Genomic DNA, 22,219 nt, shown 5'->3' with positions numbered 1-22,219 from the left:
TGTGAAGTAAGTGCATAATGTGTGCATTTTCTCCCCTTTCTTGCACTGAAATATAATTTTTAGTTGTAGTTTGATGACTTACACCCTGTAGCTTATAAATCTTTAAAAAATAAAGCAGCACTTTCAAACCTCTAAAGCAGGTGAGCAAGCTGGAACGCTGTTGGAGACGCACTGGGATGAATTCATCCTCTGCTCTATCGGTGCCTTTCAAAAGGCTGATTGCAAAAGATGAACAGCCACAGGCGGGTGCCCCCCCCACCCTCCCTCCTCCTCCCTCCCCCCTCCCCCCTTCGCTTTCCTCATCCATCCATCCGCGCTTCCCTCTCCCTCTGCCTCTGCCGCTGGATGGTGCGTTTTTAGGACCTCACGGAGGAGGAAACCCGGAGCTTTTCCCCTCTGTCTGATGGAGACGGCGCTGAGGAAAGGAGCGAGTCCGGTCGGAAGAGACCACCTCGAGGATTCTGCAGGAAGGACTTCGCTGCTTCTGTAGGAAGGGGATCGGACGTGTGCGCGAGCGCGAGAGAGAGGGGGAGAGGAGCGAGAGGGGAGACTCGGGAGGTAACGGGCCGTTAATAACCTGTTGTTGGTCTGTTTTTGTTTGTCGTTCATAAAGAGGAGAGCAGAGTGAGCGACGTGAGAGCGACACGTTAGCCGTGCTGGACTGACTGGGCTGGATTTCCACGGTTTCTAAAAGAGGAACCGGCATTATTATCTCCGTGCCGCCCTCCGCTCTAACGTCCTGCTCATGTTTATTTTCTATGTATTTATTTATTTTTTCATTAGATTTTATGAAAATCACGCATTTTTCTATCAAAAGCAAATGATTGTGAGTCAATTTGTTCATTTGCCATTTCTGCAGGCGTGCGCTCTTCAGAAGGCGTAAAACGAGATGTTAGTTTTATTTATTCCTTTTCCTTTTCTTTTATTTATTTATTTATTTTGCTCATTTAAGTCAACAATAGAAACTGCAGCACATCAGACTGCAATTCAATTACAGCAGCTGGCTGGAGCCTTTTAATTTAAAAGGAGAAGGGCTGCGAGCGCCGCCCGAAGTCTGGACGTGGAATCTGTACAGAGCATAAACTGGGATCATTATCTGATCTAGAACAGCAGCCCGGCTTTACTTCATAAGCAGAGCTGTCACTGCTTTGTATTTAATCACCTGTTCCTCTGGGGGGCCACCGGGGCCCGCGATGTTACACAGATGATAACCTCCTTACATCATCTGATCCCACCAGTTTCCAGACAGCAGAGGATTAAAATAGAACATAAAAAGAAATAAAGCCGGCTTGTTCCGCACTCGGGAGCTTCGTGCTGTTGGCCTGGAGTGAAATCGCACTTGCAGGGCACCGGAGGTGAGCAGGGAGACTGGCAGCGAGGCCGCAGGGTTGAATTGTTGCCTCTTCTTTGCACTCCTCCAGTGTTTGCACAATCCAGCCAGGTGCGCACAATAGAAACGCTTTTGTGCTCTCTTTCTACGCCAGTTTGCATATGGAACAACATCAGCGGCCATTAATATTGATCCAGCTTGTAACAATGTTGACTGAAGTAAATGCAAACACGTATTGAACAGCAGCTCAGCTGCTCTGATGACAGAAGGGACTCCTCAGCAGGCTACACTTTCAGTCATAGTGCAGAGAATTTATTGGTGTGTGTTCTGCCTGCTAATCAAGTTTCTCATTAATTGCTCGGTAGCAAAGGTCAGTGCTTATCTCATTTATAAACCTGCAAACTGACTAGATTTGGACTGTTGGCTACAAATAAAAATCTGGGTAGTGGTGACAACAAGATCCAAGAGTTCCAAGCGAGTGTTGAGGTGTTTTTGGTATTACATGCTGCAACTGTGATGAGCATCGTGCTCTGTTTTCTGATCTTTGTAGACAAAATGATTCAACAGGTGAAAGAATACAGCGGGCGTCTCTGCTGAATTGTAAAGGTGCAAAAATGCAAACTAGTAATCAATGACTTGAATTGTAGATGACAGATATTTCTGTTAGTCAGCTAATTGATTTCCACTTGGACCTCTTCCTCTCTTCTACGCTGCACAGCAGCAGCTCTCTCGGCGCCTCTTCACTGAATGCAGAGATGCATTTTCGCTCACCTTGCCTGTCACTCAGTCGTGCATCCTTTGTCATTCTGTTTCTCTCTGTTAATATGCTTCTCACACCGACACACATACACAAACAGAGGGGCCACATTTATTTTGCTGTGTCTAACCTTGAGTTTTGTTATTTTCCGGAAAGCACAGACAGCTTGTGTTTTTTCTATTCTTCTTCTGTCTTTTCTTATATTTAATTCTGTGTCCTGTTCTTTCATCCCCTGCAGATCCTCCATCATCGGAAGGTCTCCTGCGTCTCTTCCAGGGCGTGCCTCTGTGATTGCGTCTAACATGCACGCTCGCAAGAGCGCACAGCTTGTCTAATCAACCACAGTGCGTGTTTCTTCGCAAGCGTACGTCAAGTGCAGGAATGGGCTCGGTGGGCGCGGAGCGCCGCAGGCCCACGCCGGCCCAGACGCCCGAGGAGAGGGACGTGTGGAGGGATGGAGGAAGATCTGTTTGGAGGGAGGGCTGGAGAGAGGGAAGAGAGAGCGGCATTGTGCAGAGCTACAGCTTCGATTCATACCAGCTGGAGGAGGAGGAGATGAGTAAAGACGCCCCGGAGCGAGGAGTGCTGGCTTTGTCCGAGCCCGGTGAGGGAGTTTTTGTTCTATCTGTGCATGAGTGTGTGTAATCTACTATTTATAAAGACAGAGGCGAGGAACATGGAAGGAAGGAAAGGGGTAGGTGTACCAACAAACAGCAATTTGTCAAAGTGAAAAAAGGCACATTAATATCCTTCTACTCCTAAACACCAGGAACAAAGTGTTTAGATACGTGGACAGAGAGAAAAGTGTTTGCCAATGATTTTCCACCAGGAAATTTAAAATGCACCTTCTTCATTGTTTACCACACTTTACCATTATATTCTATATGTAAAGAATTTAGACAAAATAGCATTTACATGTGCTGTTTACATATTTACTGATTAACTGTTAGATATGTATTCAGAGGGCAGTTGATTTGACCTGAAACAAGCACATACACCACAACATTATGAGGGATTTGACAAGAGAGAGGTGGAGAAACTCAAACTGCATGACTGCGAACCTGAGCTGTCAGTGAGTGTGGATAACTCACCTTCGCTGCATCCATCCAAATCAACTTTGTTCTGGTTTAAACTGCAGTGTTTTTTATTGTTATTTGTTTAACAACAACAACAAAACACAACACTGTGCAGAAGCCTTGAGTCACTCGTAATTTCTTTATATTTAATTAGGAAAATGGGTGCGGTGATTTATTGAAACATATGCAAACATACATGTAAATACAGTAAATAATGCAAAACAGAGTTTGTATAATTCTAATGAGCTTGAAAGCCAAGATTTGGTACGACCACCTTTATTCTTCAACACAGTCTGATCTCTTTTAGGCAGCTTTCTTGTCATTTCTTTAACTAGTCTTCAGGAATAGTTCTCCAGGCTTCTTGAAGGACATTCAAAGCTGTTCTTTGGATGTTTGCTGCCTTTTGTTCTGTTCTCTGTCAAGATGATCCCACACTGTTTCAATAATGTCGAGGTCCGGGTTCTGGGGAGGCCAATCCATGACTGCTAGTTTGCCACTGTGTGTTTTTCTATCCAGGGATGCTTTTACTGCATTGGCAGTGTGTTTGGGATCATTGTCAAGCTGAAAAAATGAAGCTGTTGCCCGATGGTATTGGTCGGTGGATCAAACTGTGATGACACTTTTCTGTGTTCATAATTCCATCAATTCTGACAAGATCTCCAACAACACTGGCTGAGCCTCCACCATGTTTTACAGATGGCTGTGCTCACCCACTGTTGTACTTCTCTACTGACCTCATCTGTACATACTAATGAGCCGTTTTCAGTTAACGCCTTTTTGGGAATCACCTCAATGGTACAAAAATACTAAGTTATTCTTGTCAAACTGTGTTGTGGCTGAAGATACAATTTAAAGTTGATTCTTTGCTGTTCTTCTTCTTTGTCTGTTACGTGGATTACACAACAGTGGTTCATCCCTTTCTTATATTTGAATGTTCCTCTGAAAATAGCCAATACTGGACTGAAAATGAGTAAAAAGGTAGCCAATGTAAAACAAAGAAAAAGAAAAAAGAAAGAGAGAGACAAAACTATTAAAGACCTTCAGAAAGTCTGAAGAACTTTCTAGAAAGTCTGGCTCTAGAAGCAGAATTGAGAAGTGGCTCAAGACTTTTTCACAGCGCTGTATTGTCATTTGATTTATCGTCAAATACACTTTACAAAAGCAACTTACCAGAAAAAAAGGTTAAAAAAAAAAACTGAAATAAAAATTTTAGTTATATTAAGCTTTAAGTCTCAAACTTCAGTGCTACAGCTAAGCTTCTATGCCAAAGCTACCACAACAGATAACTAATATGCAAACTGAACATTTTAAAAATGAACAATACTGAAAATGACATCAGATTTTTAAAGTCAAAGGTTAAACATAGCCATGCTGTTAGATTATTCCAGCCCACTTAACCTCTGGATAAGTTCTTCCAAATGTAGAAAACCGGTTGGAGCCTATCCCAGCTGTGTTTGGGCAGGAGGTGAGGTGCACCCCGGACAGGTTGCCAGTCCATCAAAGGGCCCTTACATTTTTGTAAATAATAAGTCAGAATGGATTTAATAAGCGCCTTGAAGATTTGTATGGGCAGTGCATGTAAGACACAGAGGGCGGTCTTGATAGCAAAAAATTGCTGTGTTGCCTGGTTACACAGGTTACACAAAGGCCATGTTAATCAGGTCACAAGTGACCAATGACGCACAGTGACGGCCTTGCAGGGAGAAGCATTTTCTGCTGCTCTCTTCATGTGTTTCTTACTTATATTTTGCTCTTTTTCCTGCGTCCCCTTCTTCCCTGAAGCTGTCAGTCTTCATATTTCAGTCTGCAACAAAACAGACAGGGGATGCAATCTCCATAGAGTCTGCCTTCTCCTAGAAGAAAATAAAAGATGAAGATGTGGCAAAGCAGCCTCCGAGAATGAGTTAACCTTAAGATGTCATTTCAGTTCTGCAGCTGCACAACAACTGTGTTTCTGTATGCGGAGGACAACAGGTTTTATGAAGGTGTACACTGGTAGTGCACTTTGATTTTTATTTTCAGCAGCCAAATTAATTTTAAAAAGGTGAAAATCCATTTGTATGATGTCAGTTTCTTCATTGAAGGTTCTTCTGGTTTTCTTGTCCTAAGTTTCTGGTAATTAATAAGCTGTTTTTTTGAGGGGGTGTTATAATGTGTTATTACTGTTACTGTACATACTGATCCCAGCCCTCAGTGGGTGATGAATGCGGTTTCCATTGACTGTTGTTACGTCATTTTGTTCAGAACAAATTGCACAATACTTGTCAGTATCGATATTTTCAACTTCAATATTTAATTAGATCCGATTTTAATAGTTTTGAGCAGAAATAGCAAACAGTAATGTAATAATTGAACCCACAGACGCCCGTGCTGCACACACTCCATTAGCTAAATGCATTACATCTGTGTACCTATGCAGATATTCCATTAAAAAAACTAAAATAATCTATAATAATAGCGCTGTAATTAATAAAGGTCATTTCTGGCATTTCTGATCACTTTGGCGTAACACTAGGTACAAAAATGTCCCCCAGCTTTTGAACAATACTGTGGTTTTTAAAATTATTATTATTATTACCTATCAACAGATGCATCAGTTAATAAGTTTTTTGTTTCTATAGTAATAAAGTAGTAACATGAGTCAGTGAGAAGGATGTTTTTCCACTCAGTCTGCAGTAAAGCCTAAATTCTCATGATGAATGATTTGGGGCCATTAATATTAGGCTTACAGGATTAGGAAAGGATTAAGAACAGTTATATAAAAAACCTGCACATCACACTTTCTCCATGTAACCGATCTGGCTGGAAAACAGAAATGTACGAGTTTTAACTGAAGCTCTTTTGACAGCTAGACCATGATCTGAGATTCCCGCGATCAATCTTTCACTAACACAAGCGCAACAGTCGGTTCCACCATCAGCTGCTCCATCAAGTGGAACAGAGGCGTTCCTGCTGCCGCTGCACCTTTCTTCCTCCTGATTAGCTTTTCTGAAGACAGAGTGTTCTGGCTTCAGTCCTAATTCAGATGTTAATCATATCCCGCCGTCTGATTTCATGCTGCTTTAATTCTCTAACCTATGACTCCCATTTTGCTGCTCAGACTTTGAGGAACCGATCCCTGACGACCGTTACCATGGCATCTACTTTGCAATGCTACTGGCTGGAGTGGGTTTCCTGCTTCCCTACAACAGCTTCATCACAGATGTGGATTACCTGCATCAGAAGTTTAAAGGTATAAATATGGATGAGTGTGCACAAAGTCACGTGTGCGGTTATGGCGCTGCAGCTCTAGACTACGCTGTCACATCTCTCCCGTGTGTTTCAGGGACATCGATAGTGTTTGACATGAGTCTGACGTACATCTTAGTGGCTTTGTTGGCCGTCATCCTCAACAATGTGCTGGTGGAGCGACTCAGCATGCACACCAGGATCACTGTGGGTAAGTCAGAGAGGCGGCAAGAGCACAGATCGAGTGGAAAATTAAAAACTGCTCCATTAAAACTTACCCTGTTACTTATTAAATACTTTGGGTCCACACAGTCCTGAAGAGATCTACCCACAGGGGAGCTTCACTGAGAACTACAGTCATGAGAAAGAAAGCACATTCCCTTTCAATTCTTTCACACATCAGCGTGTAAAAAAATCATCTCGGCCTTCAGGCTATTTAAATATAACCTCAGATATATTTTTACACCATGCCACTTTATTTTACAAACACTAAGCCAAAATGAACGGTAGAGTGTGTACACCCTATGATTCAGCAGCTTGGAGAACCACATTTGATAGCAATAATAGAAGAAGCTGTTTTCTGTATGACTTCAGTCTCTCACATTATTGTATTGCAAGAATGTCAGCGCACCTTCTTTTTCAGCCATTCTGTCATAGATTTGCTGATATGCTTGCAATCATGGGCCTGTTGAAAGACCCAGCCTGGGCCAAGCTGTCAGACAGATGGCCTCACATATGACTCTATAATACTTGGGCATACATAGGATTTCATGGTCAACTCAGTGGCTGCAGGGTGTCGGGTCCTGTGGCTGCAAAACAAGCCCAAATCATCCAACATCCCCCACCGTGCTTGGAAGTTGGTGTCAGTTGTTTGTGCTGATATGCTGTGTTTGGTTTTTGACAAATAGGGTTCTGTGTTTTATAGCCAAACATCTTCACTCTGGTCTTCTCAGTCCAAAAGACATTGTTCCAGAAGTTTGTTTGTTTGTTTGTTTGTTTTTTTCAGTTCTATCTTTGCAAATCTGTGCTGTCATGTTATTTTTTTTAGAGAGACGAGGCTTTCACTTCAAACCTTTTGAAAGAGCCTATACTGTGATGAACATTAACATTTGACGTGCTGGCTGAGGCCTGCAGAGTCCGAGATGAAGTTTCTCCAAGCGTTGCACGGCCTGACCTTGTGGAGAATTTGCAGGGACATCCACTCCTGGGAATATTGCCAACTGTCTTGACTGTTTTCCACTTGTGAATAATTTTCCACAGTGTAGAACGACTGCGATCACTGCTGATGCTTTCCTGCTCCCTAACACATACCTGAATGCTCCAGACCAACAAACTACCCAAATCTTTGCTTTAATACAGGTTCTCACACTTGCTGAGGATCAGTTTGATGAGTAGCACCCCGATCCTACTTGCCTTCCTAATTCCTATGGAAGCAGTAAAGGTATACTCAGGTTTTCACAGGATTACTTTTGCATTTTGGCTTAATTTTTGTTAAACAAATAACGACACTGTAAAATATGTTGTGTATTATTGTTCATCTTTTGTTGGGTTTAAATGATTTTCAGACCTGAAGCACCTTCCACCTGCAGCCAGTAATGACACAAGACTTGGCTTGTGGATGATAATGGAACATAACTCTTGTTATGGTCTTTTATCGTTTTGTAATCCTCTTTAAGCTTCTTCATGTTGTCTTAATGGCTTTGGTGTATAATTTCTGCCTTATAGCACATTGAAAGTGAAGTGCTGGTCAACATATGCCAAGATTTATATTTCACTTTAATGAATCAAAAATCATATTTTACTTCCACACATATGAAGCATAAAGCCAAAAACTTCCCTGCTGGTTAAAATCAGTTTTATTTTTAATTCTTAAGGCTAACCTTACAAGCTGTCCTTCACGTGTGGACACATAAAAGGCTGCACTACTTCCAGCAGTAGTAACAACTGTCAAAAAACAGCAGGAAGCGCAAAGCTTATTAGAGTGTGCAAAAATGGGAAAATGTTATAAAGATAAAGAAAAATTCACTTTTCCACAGATCATAAAGACCACAGGAGATCCGTTTTTGGCTTTTGCCGAAAACTGCGAATTGACAAGCAGCGATTTCAGGATTCATCTGCATCTTCCTCAGATTGCTTTCATATTTCAAACACATCTTTAAAGGTGATTTGCTATGCTCTTTGAATAAGCCGTTCGGTAACAGGCGAGCACATACAGGCTGATTTAAAATCATGTTTATTAAAGTCTTAGCTGGAGATACTGGGGAGATGTGAATATGGCCAAAAATATTCATTAAAAAGTTGTTTTACTTTTAAAGTTTCTACATCTTTGCAGAAATTATTCTCAAACTGTGATGTTGGAGATGAACATAGAAATATTAAAGCCCTTCAAGCTCACCCTTAAAAAAATCATGATAAAAAGTTCTTTAAATATGCATGTTCCCGGGAAGTTTGAGATCACTGCACATACATGATAAATTTCAGAACGGGGTTTCACCGCAATAGCCTCTGCTGCTTAAAATAGCTGTGCTTGTATTTTTGGTTAAAGGTCTTTTGAAGTTTGTTGTCAGCTTGAGAGTGTGTCCCCAGGTTAAAGAGTTAATGAACTGCCTCACATATAGTTTCCTCACTCTTATCAAATATGTGTTCAGTCCTGCAGTCACAACATTACCTGGATCACTGACTCAGCCTGTCACTCTCTCTGCAGGTTACATCTTAGCTTTGGGGCCCCTGATATTTGTCAGCGTGTTCGACGTTTGGCTGGAAAAGTTCACCACCAAGCAGGCTTATGTCATCAACCTGGTATCAGTGGGAGTGGTGGCCTTTGGATGTACAGGTACTTTGATTTTCTTTTAGCCTAATAATGGTTAAACTAACTGAATGACAGTAGACTACACTTAAAAGGCAGAAGAACCACTCTAGATTAACCAGATGAACTATAATTGGATGAAAGGCTAGAAAGACAGATTGCCAACATGTTACAATCAGTCTGAGTCCGTCTGCACCAATTAGCGCAACTTGTCTGCGATGTGGCTCTTTGCAGTAGGGAACTCGGCTCAGCTATCTGGCACCTGGTTGTATTCTGGTTATAGTCTATAAAAATCAAGGTGGTCGAGCACTTCTTGCATTTTGCAGTTAAATTACAGTGATGCAGCAATTATGTCACACTTCGTGGAGAAATTTCAGAATTTCAGTTTCATATCCATCAGGTTCTGGCTGTGCAATGACTGTAAGCAGTTAATATGAATTTCTATGTGTAGATGGCAAAAGATTTTCCATCTACATGCCAGTTTATCAGTTTATTACACACAATTGCCACAAACAGGCTGCATGTAATTTGAGAAATGTTTGCTAGCCTTTCAAAAGCCTAGCAATCATTAGCCGCTATTACAGCCACCTGTGCCTTGTCTCCCATATAAATCAACGCAGTAACAATGCTAATAAGCTTTAAGGCTTAACATCTTTGGAAAATGTTTAAAAATTCACCCCTGCAGATTTTTTAATGAAGGAAGAAATTAGCTTTTGAGACCAATACTCTCTTTTCCTGTCCCAGGCTATAGAGACATTAGCTAGTTTTACTGTACAGGCTGTATGTAAATGATGGCTCTCATGTGAGTTTTTTAAACCATTAAGTGACCATATATGGATGAAAGGGTGCACAGCTCAGTTAAAAGATGGCACAAATTAGCTTGGTTAGCGAGCTACATTTTTAAAATATACCGATGCAACACAGACACATGTGTACTAATAGCTTTAGGTAACAGACCTTTAAAATGCTAGAATTTGAATCACCATAACTGTTGCACAAACTTATTTGGAGGTCTGCCTGATAATTCCATTAAAATACCCTCCAAAAGGTGCTAACAACACAATCACCTTCATGAGGTTGATTTCAGGGACTCTGATTAGGAGTGAGGTTTGGAAAACACCTATTAATAAAACTCCCAGCTGTCAATCAAAGCAGTAAATAAATGAGTGGATCTTTTGTTGTTTTGAACCAGGCTGTTAATATAAAGACTCCATATAAATTGTCTCAATTGTGCCTCAAGTGGAGATTAGAGAACCTGCATTGGGTTTAGTCCTGGAGCTGCTGGTTGTATATGACTATGTAAAAAGTGTGGCTCGTAGCAAAAAGCTTACAGACAATGTACCAGTTTGTCTGCAGGCAGCTAGCAGACAACAACACTCTGCTAAAGCTCGTACACCACCGATTCAGCCTGTAAAAGAAGGCAGAAAAAGTGGAACATTTAGCTCTTAATAGCCAGACAATTCCCTCATGAGTTTGTGGAAAACAATATAGAGCTATAAGGACAATTACTTTTATTAAAAGGATAATAAATTATAACTAAATATGTGTCAGAGCTTCCCCTGTTGGGATAAACACAAACCCAATAGAGGTTTTGGTCCTCAGCTGCTCCTGCGGACTTTACTACACAGAGCCGTTTTCCTCTGTGTGGCTGTGAGTGAGAACTCAGAGTTTCTGCCTGCTGTAATATCAGTTTAATTAGTGGAGGTCTGAGGGTCAGAGCAGCTTCTCTCAAGTGGTGTGTGGTGGTTCATTAAGTTGCCCCTCTAAATAAATCGTGTTGTTACAATGTTGACTGTTGGGCCTCTATTTACACTGATAACTGCCTCCCTCCTCCCTCTTCAGTGCAGCAGTCCAGTTTCTATGGTTACATGGGGATGCTGCCCAAGAGGTACACACAGGGGGTAATGACTGGAGAGAGTAAGTACACTCAACGATTAGCACACACGTTTATGTTAGGCTTTGTCATCCTCCTCACCTTCTTCATCTCCTTCATCATTTTTGACCCTCCTCAGGTACGGCCGGGGTGATCATCTCGCTGTCCCGCATCTTCACCAAGCTGCTGATCAAAGACGACAAGAAGAACACGCTGATCTTCTTCCTCGTCTCCATCAGCATGGAAATGCTGTGCTTCCTGCTTCACCTGCTGGTCCGCCGCTCACGATTTGTCCGGTATTACACCAGCCACGCCCAGGGTAAAGGTCCGGGCAAATGTCACGATCCGAGAGACAACGGGACCGGGTACAGGGTTCACCACGATGTCACTGCAGAGGAAGTAAGATTTGTAAGTTTATGGACAGCTTATTGACTCACATGTGTTTTATGTCTGCTCACTGCGAATACAAAATATTGTTAGCCATGCCAGCAGCAGGCTCAATTACTCTGGCACAGAACAAACATCTTAACATATATATTATATATTCCAATGAGCCAGGCTTTCTTTAAAGTGTTTAAAGTGCTCTTGAACTATAGCCTTTAGATATTAGCTGGTTTTCACTCTTTATATTACAGTCCTTGTAGCCGATCCTTTCAGAGGAGTGTTTTTTGTTTTTTAAGCCATTAACACTGACCTATGAATCATTCAAACATTAATAAACTAACTTAGCAGATGGATCTGTGTTGTATTAATTGTATTATTAACAGCTGTGACAAAGACACAAAATTTCTTCCTATTTCTTGAGCTAAATCTATAAAAAGTGTCAAAGATAACGGAGTTTAACAGGCAGAAAATGTTTTACACTAACGTTCCCAAAGCACTATCAGTAGAAAACTTATATCTCAGCATCCTGTGCAGCATATTCTTAAAAAATTAATGAAATTGGACAAGTAGCAAACAAAAGAACTAAAAAAGTATCTACAGCAGATGAACAGTGTCTGAAAGTCATGGTCTTAAGAAATAATTTTTTTATAAATCCAGCAAAGACCTGACACATGACCAAGAGAGATCTATCTGGCCCTTCAGTCGATCCATCTACTGTTCACTAAAGATGGTGGAAGGATGGCTGTCAAGAAGCCGTTCTGTAAAAGACGGTGGAGGCTCTGTCATGGTTTGGAGCTGCATTTCAGTCAGTGGTGTTGGTGTTTTGAAAACTGATGGAATTATGAATGCAGAAAAGTACCATCAGATTTTAATTCGCTATGCAGTAACAACTGGAAAGCAACTGATTGGCTTCATTTTTCAGCGTGATCCCAAACACACTGCCAATGCAGTAAAAGCATAGCTGGCTAGAAGGACACACAATGGAACATCAGTCATGATTGGGCACCCCAGAGCCCGGACTTCAACATTATTGAAGCAGTGTGGGATCATCTTGACAGAAAACAGAATAAAAGGCAGCAAACATCCAAAGAAGAGCTTTGAATGTCCTTTAAGAAGCCTGAAGAACTATTCCTGAAGACTACTTAAAGAAATGACAAGAAAGCTGTGCATATATACTGTAGTGCATTTGGTACCAAAAGTCATAAATATGCCACACACTATACAGTGACCTGCTAAAGTGCTTGGACTTGATATTTTGCAGTCAGCGTTGTATCTTCAGTGTCTTTGATATTTTTCTCACGTTGCTTTTTCAAGTTAGATTAGGATACTGACTCGACACAGACCAACAGACTCCCTCATTAAAGCTTCCGCTACATGTTTTATTCATTAAACCATTTATAAATATTGTAATGACAAATAGTTTCTGGACTCAGACTGGGAGGAAATGCCAGGCCTCTAAACTGTAATGTCATCCAGAGCGAGCACGCACACAAGTATTGAGGGCTGGTTGTGCTTAAAAATGCAATCACTTAGTAGCTATGAGCTGTTTCTTGGCTGCTGGTCAGAAAGATGCTAAAGGAGAGGAAGAGCAAAAGATATTGGAAGTGTTTTTTTTAGGGCTGAGGTATATAGGGAGTGGTGCAGGAGAAAGACGGAGAGTTGACGACGCCTCCTTTGAACCCAGAGAGAAAGAGAGTCACGATGCTGAGAGAGAGAGAAAAAGTTGACGGGAAGCAACTAATGCGAGACAAGTGAGAGAGGCAGTGCAGAGAGTGGGGAAGAGCTCATAAAAATTATACATAAAACATAAAACAAAAAGAATTCAGGGAAGAGAAGGGCACGAGAGCAGGACACCGGCCATGACAAGGAGAGGAAAAGAGGGGAAGAAAACGACTTTGAATTGAAATCCACTTTGTAGCTGTGCTTTAAGCAGCATTTTGTAGCCTGAAGACATGGAGCTAGTACTGCTCATCCTGCTCAGTGTGTGTGTGTGTGTGTGTGTGTGTGTGTGTGTGTGTGTGTGTGTGTGTGCATTCAGAGCCTTCAAAGGAAGAAACTGCACCTGAGGCTGTCATCGCTTAATGTGTGCGTGTTCATATTTGTATGTGCGCCATTACATACAAGTGTGTGATGGACGTCCCCCGGTGTTTTACGGCTGTGTGTGTGTGTGTGTGTGTGTGTGTGTGTGTGTGTGTGTGTGTGTGTGTGTGTGTGTGTGTGTGTGCGTGTGTGGGGGGTTGATTCTGGCAGTTCTTTGTTCTGGTTGCCAAGGGAAATGAATGCAGCTCTTCCTATTATGGGATAATCAAGAATAGTGCCTTCTGGCCCGGCAGCCCCTCTAATCAACTAATGGATCTGTGTGTGTGTGTGTGTGCAGTCACCTGGCTCAGTGAATTAGTGTGTATTTGGAAAGACCTAAGTATAAAGGGATGCGCCCATACCCGGAAAGATGTCTGTGTGTGTGTGTGTGTGTGTGTGTGTGTGTGTGTGTGTGTGTGTGTGTGTGTGTGTGTGTGTGGCTCCTCGGCTAATTTACAGTCCAATCTGAAGCCTCAGACATCATTACGTCAACCTTCAGCCGGTCACAGCCATCCTCTCTAATAGTCACTGTCATAAACAGGGAATGTCATGTATCCCAGAAGCCATTACTAATGAAAAAAACAAAAACATGTAAAGGTCAAAGCAGTGAAAGTGAATACGTTTATTTATTGTGTGATGGCTACCTCTAGTGTTTCCTTAAAGAACCTTCAAAAGGCTTTAAAAAAGTTTTCAGAAATGAGCAACAAAGTCTTATTTTCCCACTCAGAGCTATGTTTAAAAATGAATACAGTTCAGTGTTTTCTAGCATAGGGAATTAAAAGGGGACAGAATCACATGTTTGTGTTTTTGAGGACAAATGACCCTTTTTTTTATCCCAAAGATCAGCATGGATGTATGAGGGAGGCTGTGACTTCAAAACATGATAAGTACTGCCCACACCTGCAGAACGGATCTGCATTCCTAATATAATAACCAGCTGCCGCATCCTGCTGGGTTTTTGTTCTTTTCTGGAGTCACCTTTTGCTTACTGTAACTCCAAAACTGTATCACCCGCAAAACAAAAAAGTCTAAAACCTCCAAAACAAAGTTTGCATCTTGCAGCTAATGCAGCTAACATCACCACCTCTGTGCTGCTCGCCTACTCTTTGTACTCTTATGTAATATATTTATTCTGTGGCACAGCAAATATCCCCAAAACGCTGTTCTCATTTACATATTTTTTTCTGTTTCCGTCATCACACAGAGATGAGAGTGTGAAACAGGGAAATGTAGCCCATTAACTTACAAGACGGTTTTCACTCGCCTCTAAAAATCCTGAAACGATCGTGAATATAAGTTTAAAGCAGCGGCTAAGATCTAAAATGATCACTTAGAGAGAAAGCAGTCTTTTTCTTCCTCTCTCACTCTAATCAATTTTTTTTGGATACCACCCAAACTGTAAGTAATTATATGAGTAGCTGGAGCTCTGATCTCATGAAAAGTGCTTTCTGATTGTTGTTTTCACAGTCTGCAAACTAACAATTTTGTTGCTTTAGGGCCCGCAACATAATGTTCTTGCTTCGTGACTCTTGTTTTTTTCCACATCTTCCCTCATTATCATTATCGGGTCTATTTGTTGTTGATTTTTTCACATTGGGGTTGTAATGGAGTGATCTTTAATAACAATCCTAATCTTGTAGTTTTTGCAACAAGTATGTTCTGGCTAGAAAATTCTCCCTTAGGACATCATTCCCACAGTGCTGAAGGATTAACCTTCCAATTATTTTTTTCCGGTAAATACATCATTGGATCCAACACAAATGAGTTCCTGAAGCTAGGGTCATTCAGCACATTGATATTAAATGTTCATGTTTTCTGTTGCACACCCACTAAGTGTAAAGACAAATGAATGCTTGAATGATCTGAGATATCTGACTATTTTACATTCTTTTCATTTCATTCATCTATCTATCTATCGATCGATCTATCGATTGGAAAGCGTTAACATAAAGTCATGCGTCTGTTCAGTTTAGAAGATTACAGTAAACGTCTCGTCTGTCTCTCCTCAGGGAAACGGTGGTACAGCAGCATCCTCTGTGGAGGAAGGCGTCGAGGACATTGCGGGCGGTACCTATGTTCGATTTGATGCCCCAAAAGCCAAGATGAGAAGGAGCTGGCCCGGGCTCCGAGGTAGTCTCTTTTAAAATCTTGTCTGTTCACTTCTCAATTACCCTCTGACTCCAACAGATGGATCTGAAATTTAAATGCATCCCCTGGCGATCTCAATGAAATGACCTGCTCGAGTGAATCATTTGAATTTTTAATACGGTCCTGTGTGTGTTTTCTCTAACCAGACATGATCTTGCATCGTTACGTGGTGTCCCGCGTGATCTGGGCCTACATGCTGTCAATAGCTGTGACCTACAGCATCACTCTCTGTCTGTTTCCCGGGCTGGAGTCAGAGATACGAAACTCCACCTTAGGTGAATGGCTCCCAATCCTCATCATGGCCACCTTCAACATGTCGGACTTTGTTGGCAAGGTGAGCCATATATTAACTGCACAAGTTTGAATTTAAACAGTGTGGTGACTTTTACATGAATACCACTTCACACATGATACTTTGCATAAAAGCGGAGATATTAAATGTAAATGAAAAACAGAAATCCAAAGCCTAGCCTAGCCTGATCCATGTTTTTTATATGATCCATTCATCCAAAGAACATGGATCATCTTAAAATATGGTTTCTTCTTTGCACGATGGAGCTGTATCTGCATACGTGGACAACACAGTGTGTTCACAGACAGTGATTTCTGGAGGCACTCCTGAGCCCACACAGTGATTTCTATGACAGAATCATGTCTGTTTTTTATGGAAGCCCGTTTCCGCCACAAAAACAAAACAAACAGGGTATTCATATATATATAGCTCAAAATTTCGACTTATTAACTCGAAATTTCGACTTATTAACTCAAAATTCTGAGAAAAGTAACTCAAAATTAGCTCTGCCAATCAGTAATCTGCGTGAATGACGTCATTTTCTTGTTACCTGGAAGGATATGGCACAGCCTTGTCACTTGCACACAGAGATTTCTCCAAAATTATCAGAATCTTTTGATCTACTATGTATAACAGATGATGAGGAATATTACTGAAATTGTTCCAAAAATGCAGTTTTTTTTGCAGATTGCTGAAAGTCTGCCTCTCTAAGATGCTCTTTTTAAATTAGATTTTAGGTTTGTTCTGTTGTGAATCCCATCATTTTTGGAACCGGGCCTGTATTAACTTACTGCCAATGTATAAAATTCACTGGTTTTACATTAGTATTAAATGCTATTACCCCTCTCAGTCTACACTTACTGAGATTTTGGGATTTTAATTTCGATTTACAGGCATTTTGGCATTAAAGTAACAAGAAAGAGAGAAAGGCAGAGTTAACCTTGTGAAACCATTAAAGTCGTCGACCCATTAATTTAACGTAAGGCTGGTAAAACGTCTGGTGTATTGTGGGATAATTGCACTTACTATAGCTCGGAGGCCTTCATCCGAACACTCTGAAACTTATCTGGTTTCCTTGGGTCATAATTTTGACTTTGAAGGCACCAACATTGGTTTAGTGAAAGTTGTTATGTAGGCTTTGGCTTTGTCCTCACGGCAAATTGAGTTTTTTCTTCAAATGAAGGGGGAAAGAGATTAGAAGAGGAATTAAATTGAAAAAGGAAAAGGAAAAATTAAGGTAGCTTAGAGGTATAAAAAAAGAGAGAGAAAGAAAAATGTCATGATAAGAGACTGAAAAAGTGCGTAAAAAGGATTTTTCTTTTGCATTTCTCTCACGGTTCACTTTGTTTTGCACTACTACTGTTATTGTTCTTATTATTTATTTTCCCTGACAAGTCCTTTCCTTAGAAATTGCTCCAAGCAATGGAGAATTACTGAACGTAAGGGTCTAAAGTTCAAAACGTTGCAACTGCTCATATATTTCATATATTATTTGAATATTTTTCCTTGTTTTCCCAAAGTGTAATACACAGCCTGACTGAAACATTCCTGCTGTCCCCTCAGATCCTGGCAGCACTGCCATATGACTGGTCTGGGGGTCGTCTGCTCTTCTTCTCTTGCCTGAGGGTGGTCTTCATCCCTCTGTTTGTCATGTGTGTGTATCCGGCCAATGAACCCACCCTATCCCATCCTGCCTGGCCGTGTCTATTTTCTCTCCTCATGGGAGTCACCAACGGATATTTTGGGTCTGTACCGATGATCCAGGCTGCGGGCAAAGTGCCGCCTGAACAGCGGGAGCTTGCAGGTGATTTTTGACTTCTTTTCTCTGATTTATTGTTAAATAAAAAGCATCAATTAATTGAACTGATAAGCCAGTTGATTAGACCCATTTAGGTACATTTTAGCCATATAAGTTATTGTATGCCATAAGAATACCATTAAATGGTTAAAAATTAGATCATTATATTCTTCTTAGCAGAATAACACTGACCTTAGCACTGTAACTGTGACTTCATTGTTTTATCAACTTAATAAAGTTGCCTTGCTTTGGAATGAATTACTTCTTTTTGGCCTCACAGCTAGCTTAGCTTAGCTACTAGCAACCAGGCAAATATGTATAGCCTATATTAGATGTAATTTTATGTTAGCTTAAGCCTTCAGAGAAGGATTACATATAAGATATCAAACAAACTCAACACTATTATGTGCGCTATAATATTAAACATTATTTCCTGTGAGATGGTTTTTAAATGTTATCTTTAACACTCAAAAGTAGTGCTTATTTCAAGTGCTTTTTTTAGCTAGCAGTCTGCCATTGTTTTCAGATGGGATTTTGTCAAGAAATACTAAAGTTACATTTAGATTATAATTATATGTTTTATTATAATTTTCCTCTGAGTGACCTGTGCTTGGTGTCTTGCGCTCCTATTAATGTTAGCATGCTAAATTAGCGTGCTAAATTAGGATGGTTATAATGGTACATGCTATCCCCGCTGATGCTAACATGCAAGAACATCAAAGAGTGGATAGCAAAGATGTACTTTCTTAGACTTGTTACTTACTATCTAACATGTTTCTTGCTCACTTGTTCACTCCGAGCAGTATTCTTTATTTAAAAATGGCATTCCCCCCGGATTAGGCAGAATGATCAGCTCTACAGTTATTCTCTGCTTTCTCTCTCCAGGGAATACTATGACTGTCTCCTACATGACAGGCTTGATGGTTGGCTCCGCTGTAGCATATGCAGCTTATAGCTTCACTGCTCCACCAACAGGAATACGCTCCTCCACGCTCAACATACACACACCTGCCAACACTACCGTGTATTGAATGTCTGTAGGTTTGACACGCACCCACTCATCCATCTGTATACATTTACATGTACACACATGCTGCGTAAGGACAGGACATTTGCCCTTGCAGCAGCATAAACTGATCGACTACACTCCAGCTGCAGAAGAATAACTCAACAATAACAAAAGAAAAGACAAGCAGTGGCTTTTAGTGTTGAAAGGGATTAAGTGAAAAAAGTGCAGATTTCTCCACTCGCTCATCTCCTGGTGATCCACTGACCTTCAAGCATCTGCTGCGATGAACTTCCCCGGAGGAAGAGAAGTGGAGCTGTGCGTCTGCCAGCAGGCAGACATTAGCCCTCAGAGTATCACACAGTGAAATTACTGTCTGCATATGTGCGAACACATCATCTGACATTTGTACAGTGCAAAGTCAAGTGATATTTTGTTGTGGGGAGCTAATGGCTTGTGGTTTTAGATGAGACCTTGCATCATATGTGATGTTATGTTTTATGAATTCTCAGAGCTGTCGCCCATCATAGAAGCGAGATGGTGTTCAAACTCACGTAAAAATATAATCAGCGTTTTTAGATGATGAGTTCCATAAATGCTCATTTTATTCGGGCCTATTATTAAAATCAGTTTAACCTTATGAGATCTCTGCCCTTATTGAGAATGACCCTCACCCTCTGCTGTCAGAATAAGTCATTTTTCAAACAAATAATCATTCTAACTGAAAAAACTTACATCTTGGGTTAGGGCTTGGGGCTATGAGCTGTTACCAATAATGACTCAGACCTCACAAGGGTTAAACAAACAGTGTCTTTTCTGCCTAAGACCCAAAGACATTCTTTTGACCCTGAGAGCACTGTGTTAGATATCTAATGCTGCAACCAGACTGGGGGAAATAATGGTTGGAGGCAATTATTGCAATTAAATTTTAATGTCATTGCCTTGGAAATGGTTGCTTTGACAACGTAAATTGGATCTGCAACAACTTGCAGTCAGATGTTGTCTTCAAAGCGACTTTGTTGCATCAAGATGACAATAAAGCAACAACAAGACTAAATGGAGTCAACTTGGCAGTCTGTTTGTGATAACAAACACTGAAATTCACATCAACTACTTCAGATTCAGAATCCATCCAGAACCTCACAGATTTGAAAGAGAACTCCCTCTGTTTCAATAGTGACATAGTTGCTGCAGGATTGCTCAACAACCTTGCTTTCTTACAGGAGAATTACTAGTTTGCATACAGTTGATCCAAACCCCTTACTACAACGAGACACTTTGCAGACAAATTGTACTCTTCGGTGCAGACTACTATAGACTGAGTGCAACATGTCGACAATCTGTCTCCATTTATAAAGTAAACCAAACAATGATTATTACCAAAAATTCACCAATCAGTCTGATTGCTTCGTACCTTGGAGCAGGCAACGCCCTCAACCTCGGGGTGACCGCTTGGTTTCACGTGAGCGGACCACACTCCTCTCTAAACTCACCTCCTCTCTTAAACTCATCTCTAAACACTTGTAACATTTTGTGACTGCATCTTGCATGTTTGTGAAACTGTGTTGAAAGAATCTGTCCACAAAGTACTCGAACTTGTTGGTGTGGTATTTCCTACTACAGCAGAGGGTCTCCAGGACCACTTAATTGTCATCATGACACACAAACAATACCAGCTGTAGGGTAAAAAAAAAAGAAAGAAAGAAATCATGTAAAAGGAGAGACTTCAGGTCACTTCTTGCGCCCCCTGATGGCTGAAAAAAGTATTTATTTACCAGAGGAGGCACGGTGCTGCTTTGCAGTCCTATCGCGTTTGCACCTCCTTTGAATGGTGTCTGTATTAAATCTCTATGTGATGATGTGGGATATAAGGAGACAAAATAATTAGTGCCAAACAGTCTGTGTCTATGACAGATGAGATTGGGGGAGGGAGAAAAAAGTGAATGTAAAGTTGTAAATACGTAGAATGAAATGCATTCAAGGCAATGAAAGGCATTTATTTTCACTACTGCAAAGCCTGTAGAAAGAATCAGATTCATATCTTTTGTAGCTTTATTTAGTTGAACTGACCCCTGGAGCCCCTCCTTTATTTATCTCTGTTTCCAACTGCCGCGCAGCAGCGCCTCTGTTCCCTCATGGTTCCCATTGGACTTGATTAATTTTTCAGCGATAAGAGAAGCAGCCGAGTTCACAGTTTATATATTATATTTTAAAAAATTAATAAATAACACCCCTCAGTGTAGAGACCCGCAAATGTACACTGCGTTATGTAAGTGATGGCTTGAATGGAGAATGTTGGCACTGTTTGAAGTACGGTGGGATGCCATTTGGGAGCTAACCTCATTACTGTATGTATGTCCTGCTGTGCTGAGGGCACAGTGTTTCCTGAGGCCTCTCAGTGAGCTGCTGGGTTTGAAGGTGTTTTTAGTTATTTTTGGTCAACTGTGTCATTAAAGGACATGAAAAGTCTCTCTCCTTCTCTTGCTTTCTTTCTCTCCTGCAGACATTTTGAAAGAGGGGGAAATCCAACTTTCCCAGGAATGCATTTTTAACCATTCCTCATGATGAACATTCATTGTGAGGATTAGTAAAGCAGTCTGGTGTTTTGGGGGGAATTCTTTTTCTTGTTGGGTTTTCAAGAAGGGTAAACAAGAAGCAGCCAGCTAACTAACCAACTCCCCACTTTTACGAGCTTTAATGATGGGGTGGTTTTTAAATTATTTTTTCTAAATGTTGATTTCTCTCTTTTTTGTCTCACCACTGCAAAATCTGGTCCTCAAGACGCCCATTGTGGAAGAAACATCCTCAAAGGACGTCATACTTGTACATATTTAAACCTCAGGAAGAGTGAATACTTAGAGACCATGTGGTATACGATCACATCCCACACCTAAACTCTTAATAATGATTTCATTTGCACCAGCGAAGTAAGACCACAAAAGATGACTAAAGAGAGCGAATTAATTCCATGGTTAGGAAAAACTACTTTAAGAAAGCATCTAAAGGAGCCTGCACAGTTCTGGAAAAATATTTTTGACTGATGAAACCAAGATAAACTTGATGAAACCGCTCGTGATCTAAAGCGTACTCCATCATCTGTCAAACATGGTGAAGGATGTTATGGACATGTGTGGCTGATAATGGTTCACCAGTGTTTGCTGATGATGTGACTGCAAAGAAGCAGCAGGATGACAGGGTTATAGTCTCTGCTCAGATTCAGACAAATGCTCCAAAACTCTTTGGACAATGATTCAAAGTGCAAATGGACAATAAACCAAAGCAAACTGCAAAACTTTTAGAAATTTGAGGATTTTGTGTAAAAATGTCTGATATTCCTAAACAGTTAATGCAATACCTGTCTGAATGAATCCATGGAGGGAGTATGAAGAGGCAACACCATAAAAATTATGAAATATTCTGTCTTGTCCGGCATTTAGGGACC

General features: G+C 40.9%; 1 protein-coding gene across 2 annotated transcripts; it reads left to right on the top strand.

Moving 5' to 3' along the window:
- Positions 1-357: 357 nt before the first annotated feature.
- On the top strand, positions 358-21,227 carry slc29a4 (solute carrier family 29 member 4). 2 transcript variants are annotated; one of them, XM_039610902.1, is made up of 11 exons: positions 358-558; positions 2,326-2,691; positions 6,264-6,395; positions 6,489-6,602; positions 9,096-9,224; positions 11,040-11,114; positions 11,210-11,469; positions 15,543-15,663; positions 15,828-16,015; positions 17,537-17,777; positions 18,657-21,227. In XM_039610902.1, the coding sequence occupies exons 2-11, from the start codon at positions 2,469-2,471 to the stop codon at positions 18,800-18,802; spliced, it is 1,629 nt and encodes a 542-aa protein (XP_039466836.1). In that variant the 5' UTR covers positions 358-558; positions 2,326-2,468; the 3' UTR covers positions 18,803-21,227. The 2 variants fall into 2 exon arrangements, with proteins under 2 accessions (XP_039466836.1, XP_039466835.1); XM_039610901.1 differs by having other exon boundaries at positions 11,210-11,478.
- Positions 21,228-22,219: the final 992 nt, after the last annotated feature.

The sequence above is a fragment of the Oreochromis aureus genome, linkage group 4 (assembly GCF_013358895.1).
Source record: "Oreochromis aureus strain Israel breed Guangdong linkage group 4, ZZ_aureus, whole genome shotgun sequence".
Lineage (NCBI taxonomy): Eukaryota > Metazoa > Chordata > Actinopteri > Cichliformes > Cichlidae > Oreochromis > Oreochromis aureus.
This window is presented reverse-complemented; position numbering and strand designations above follow the sequence as displayed.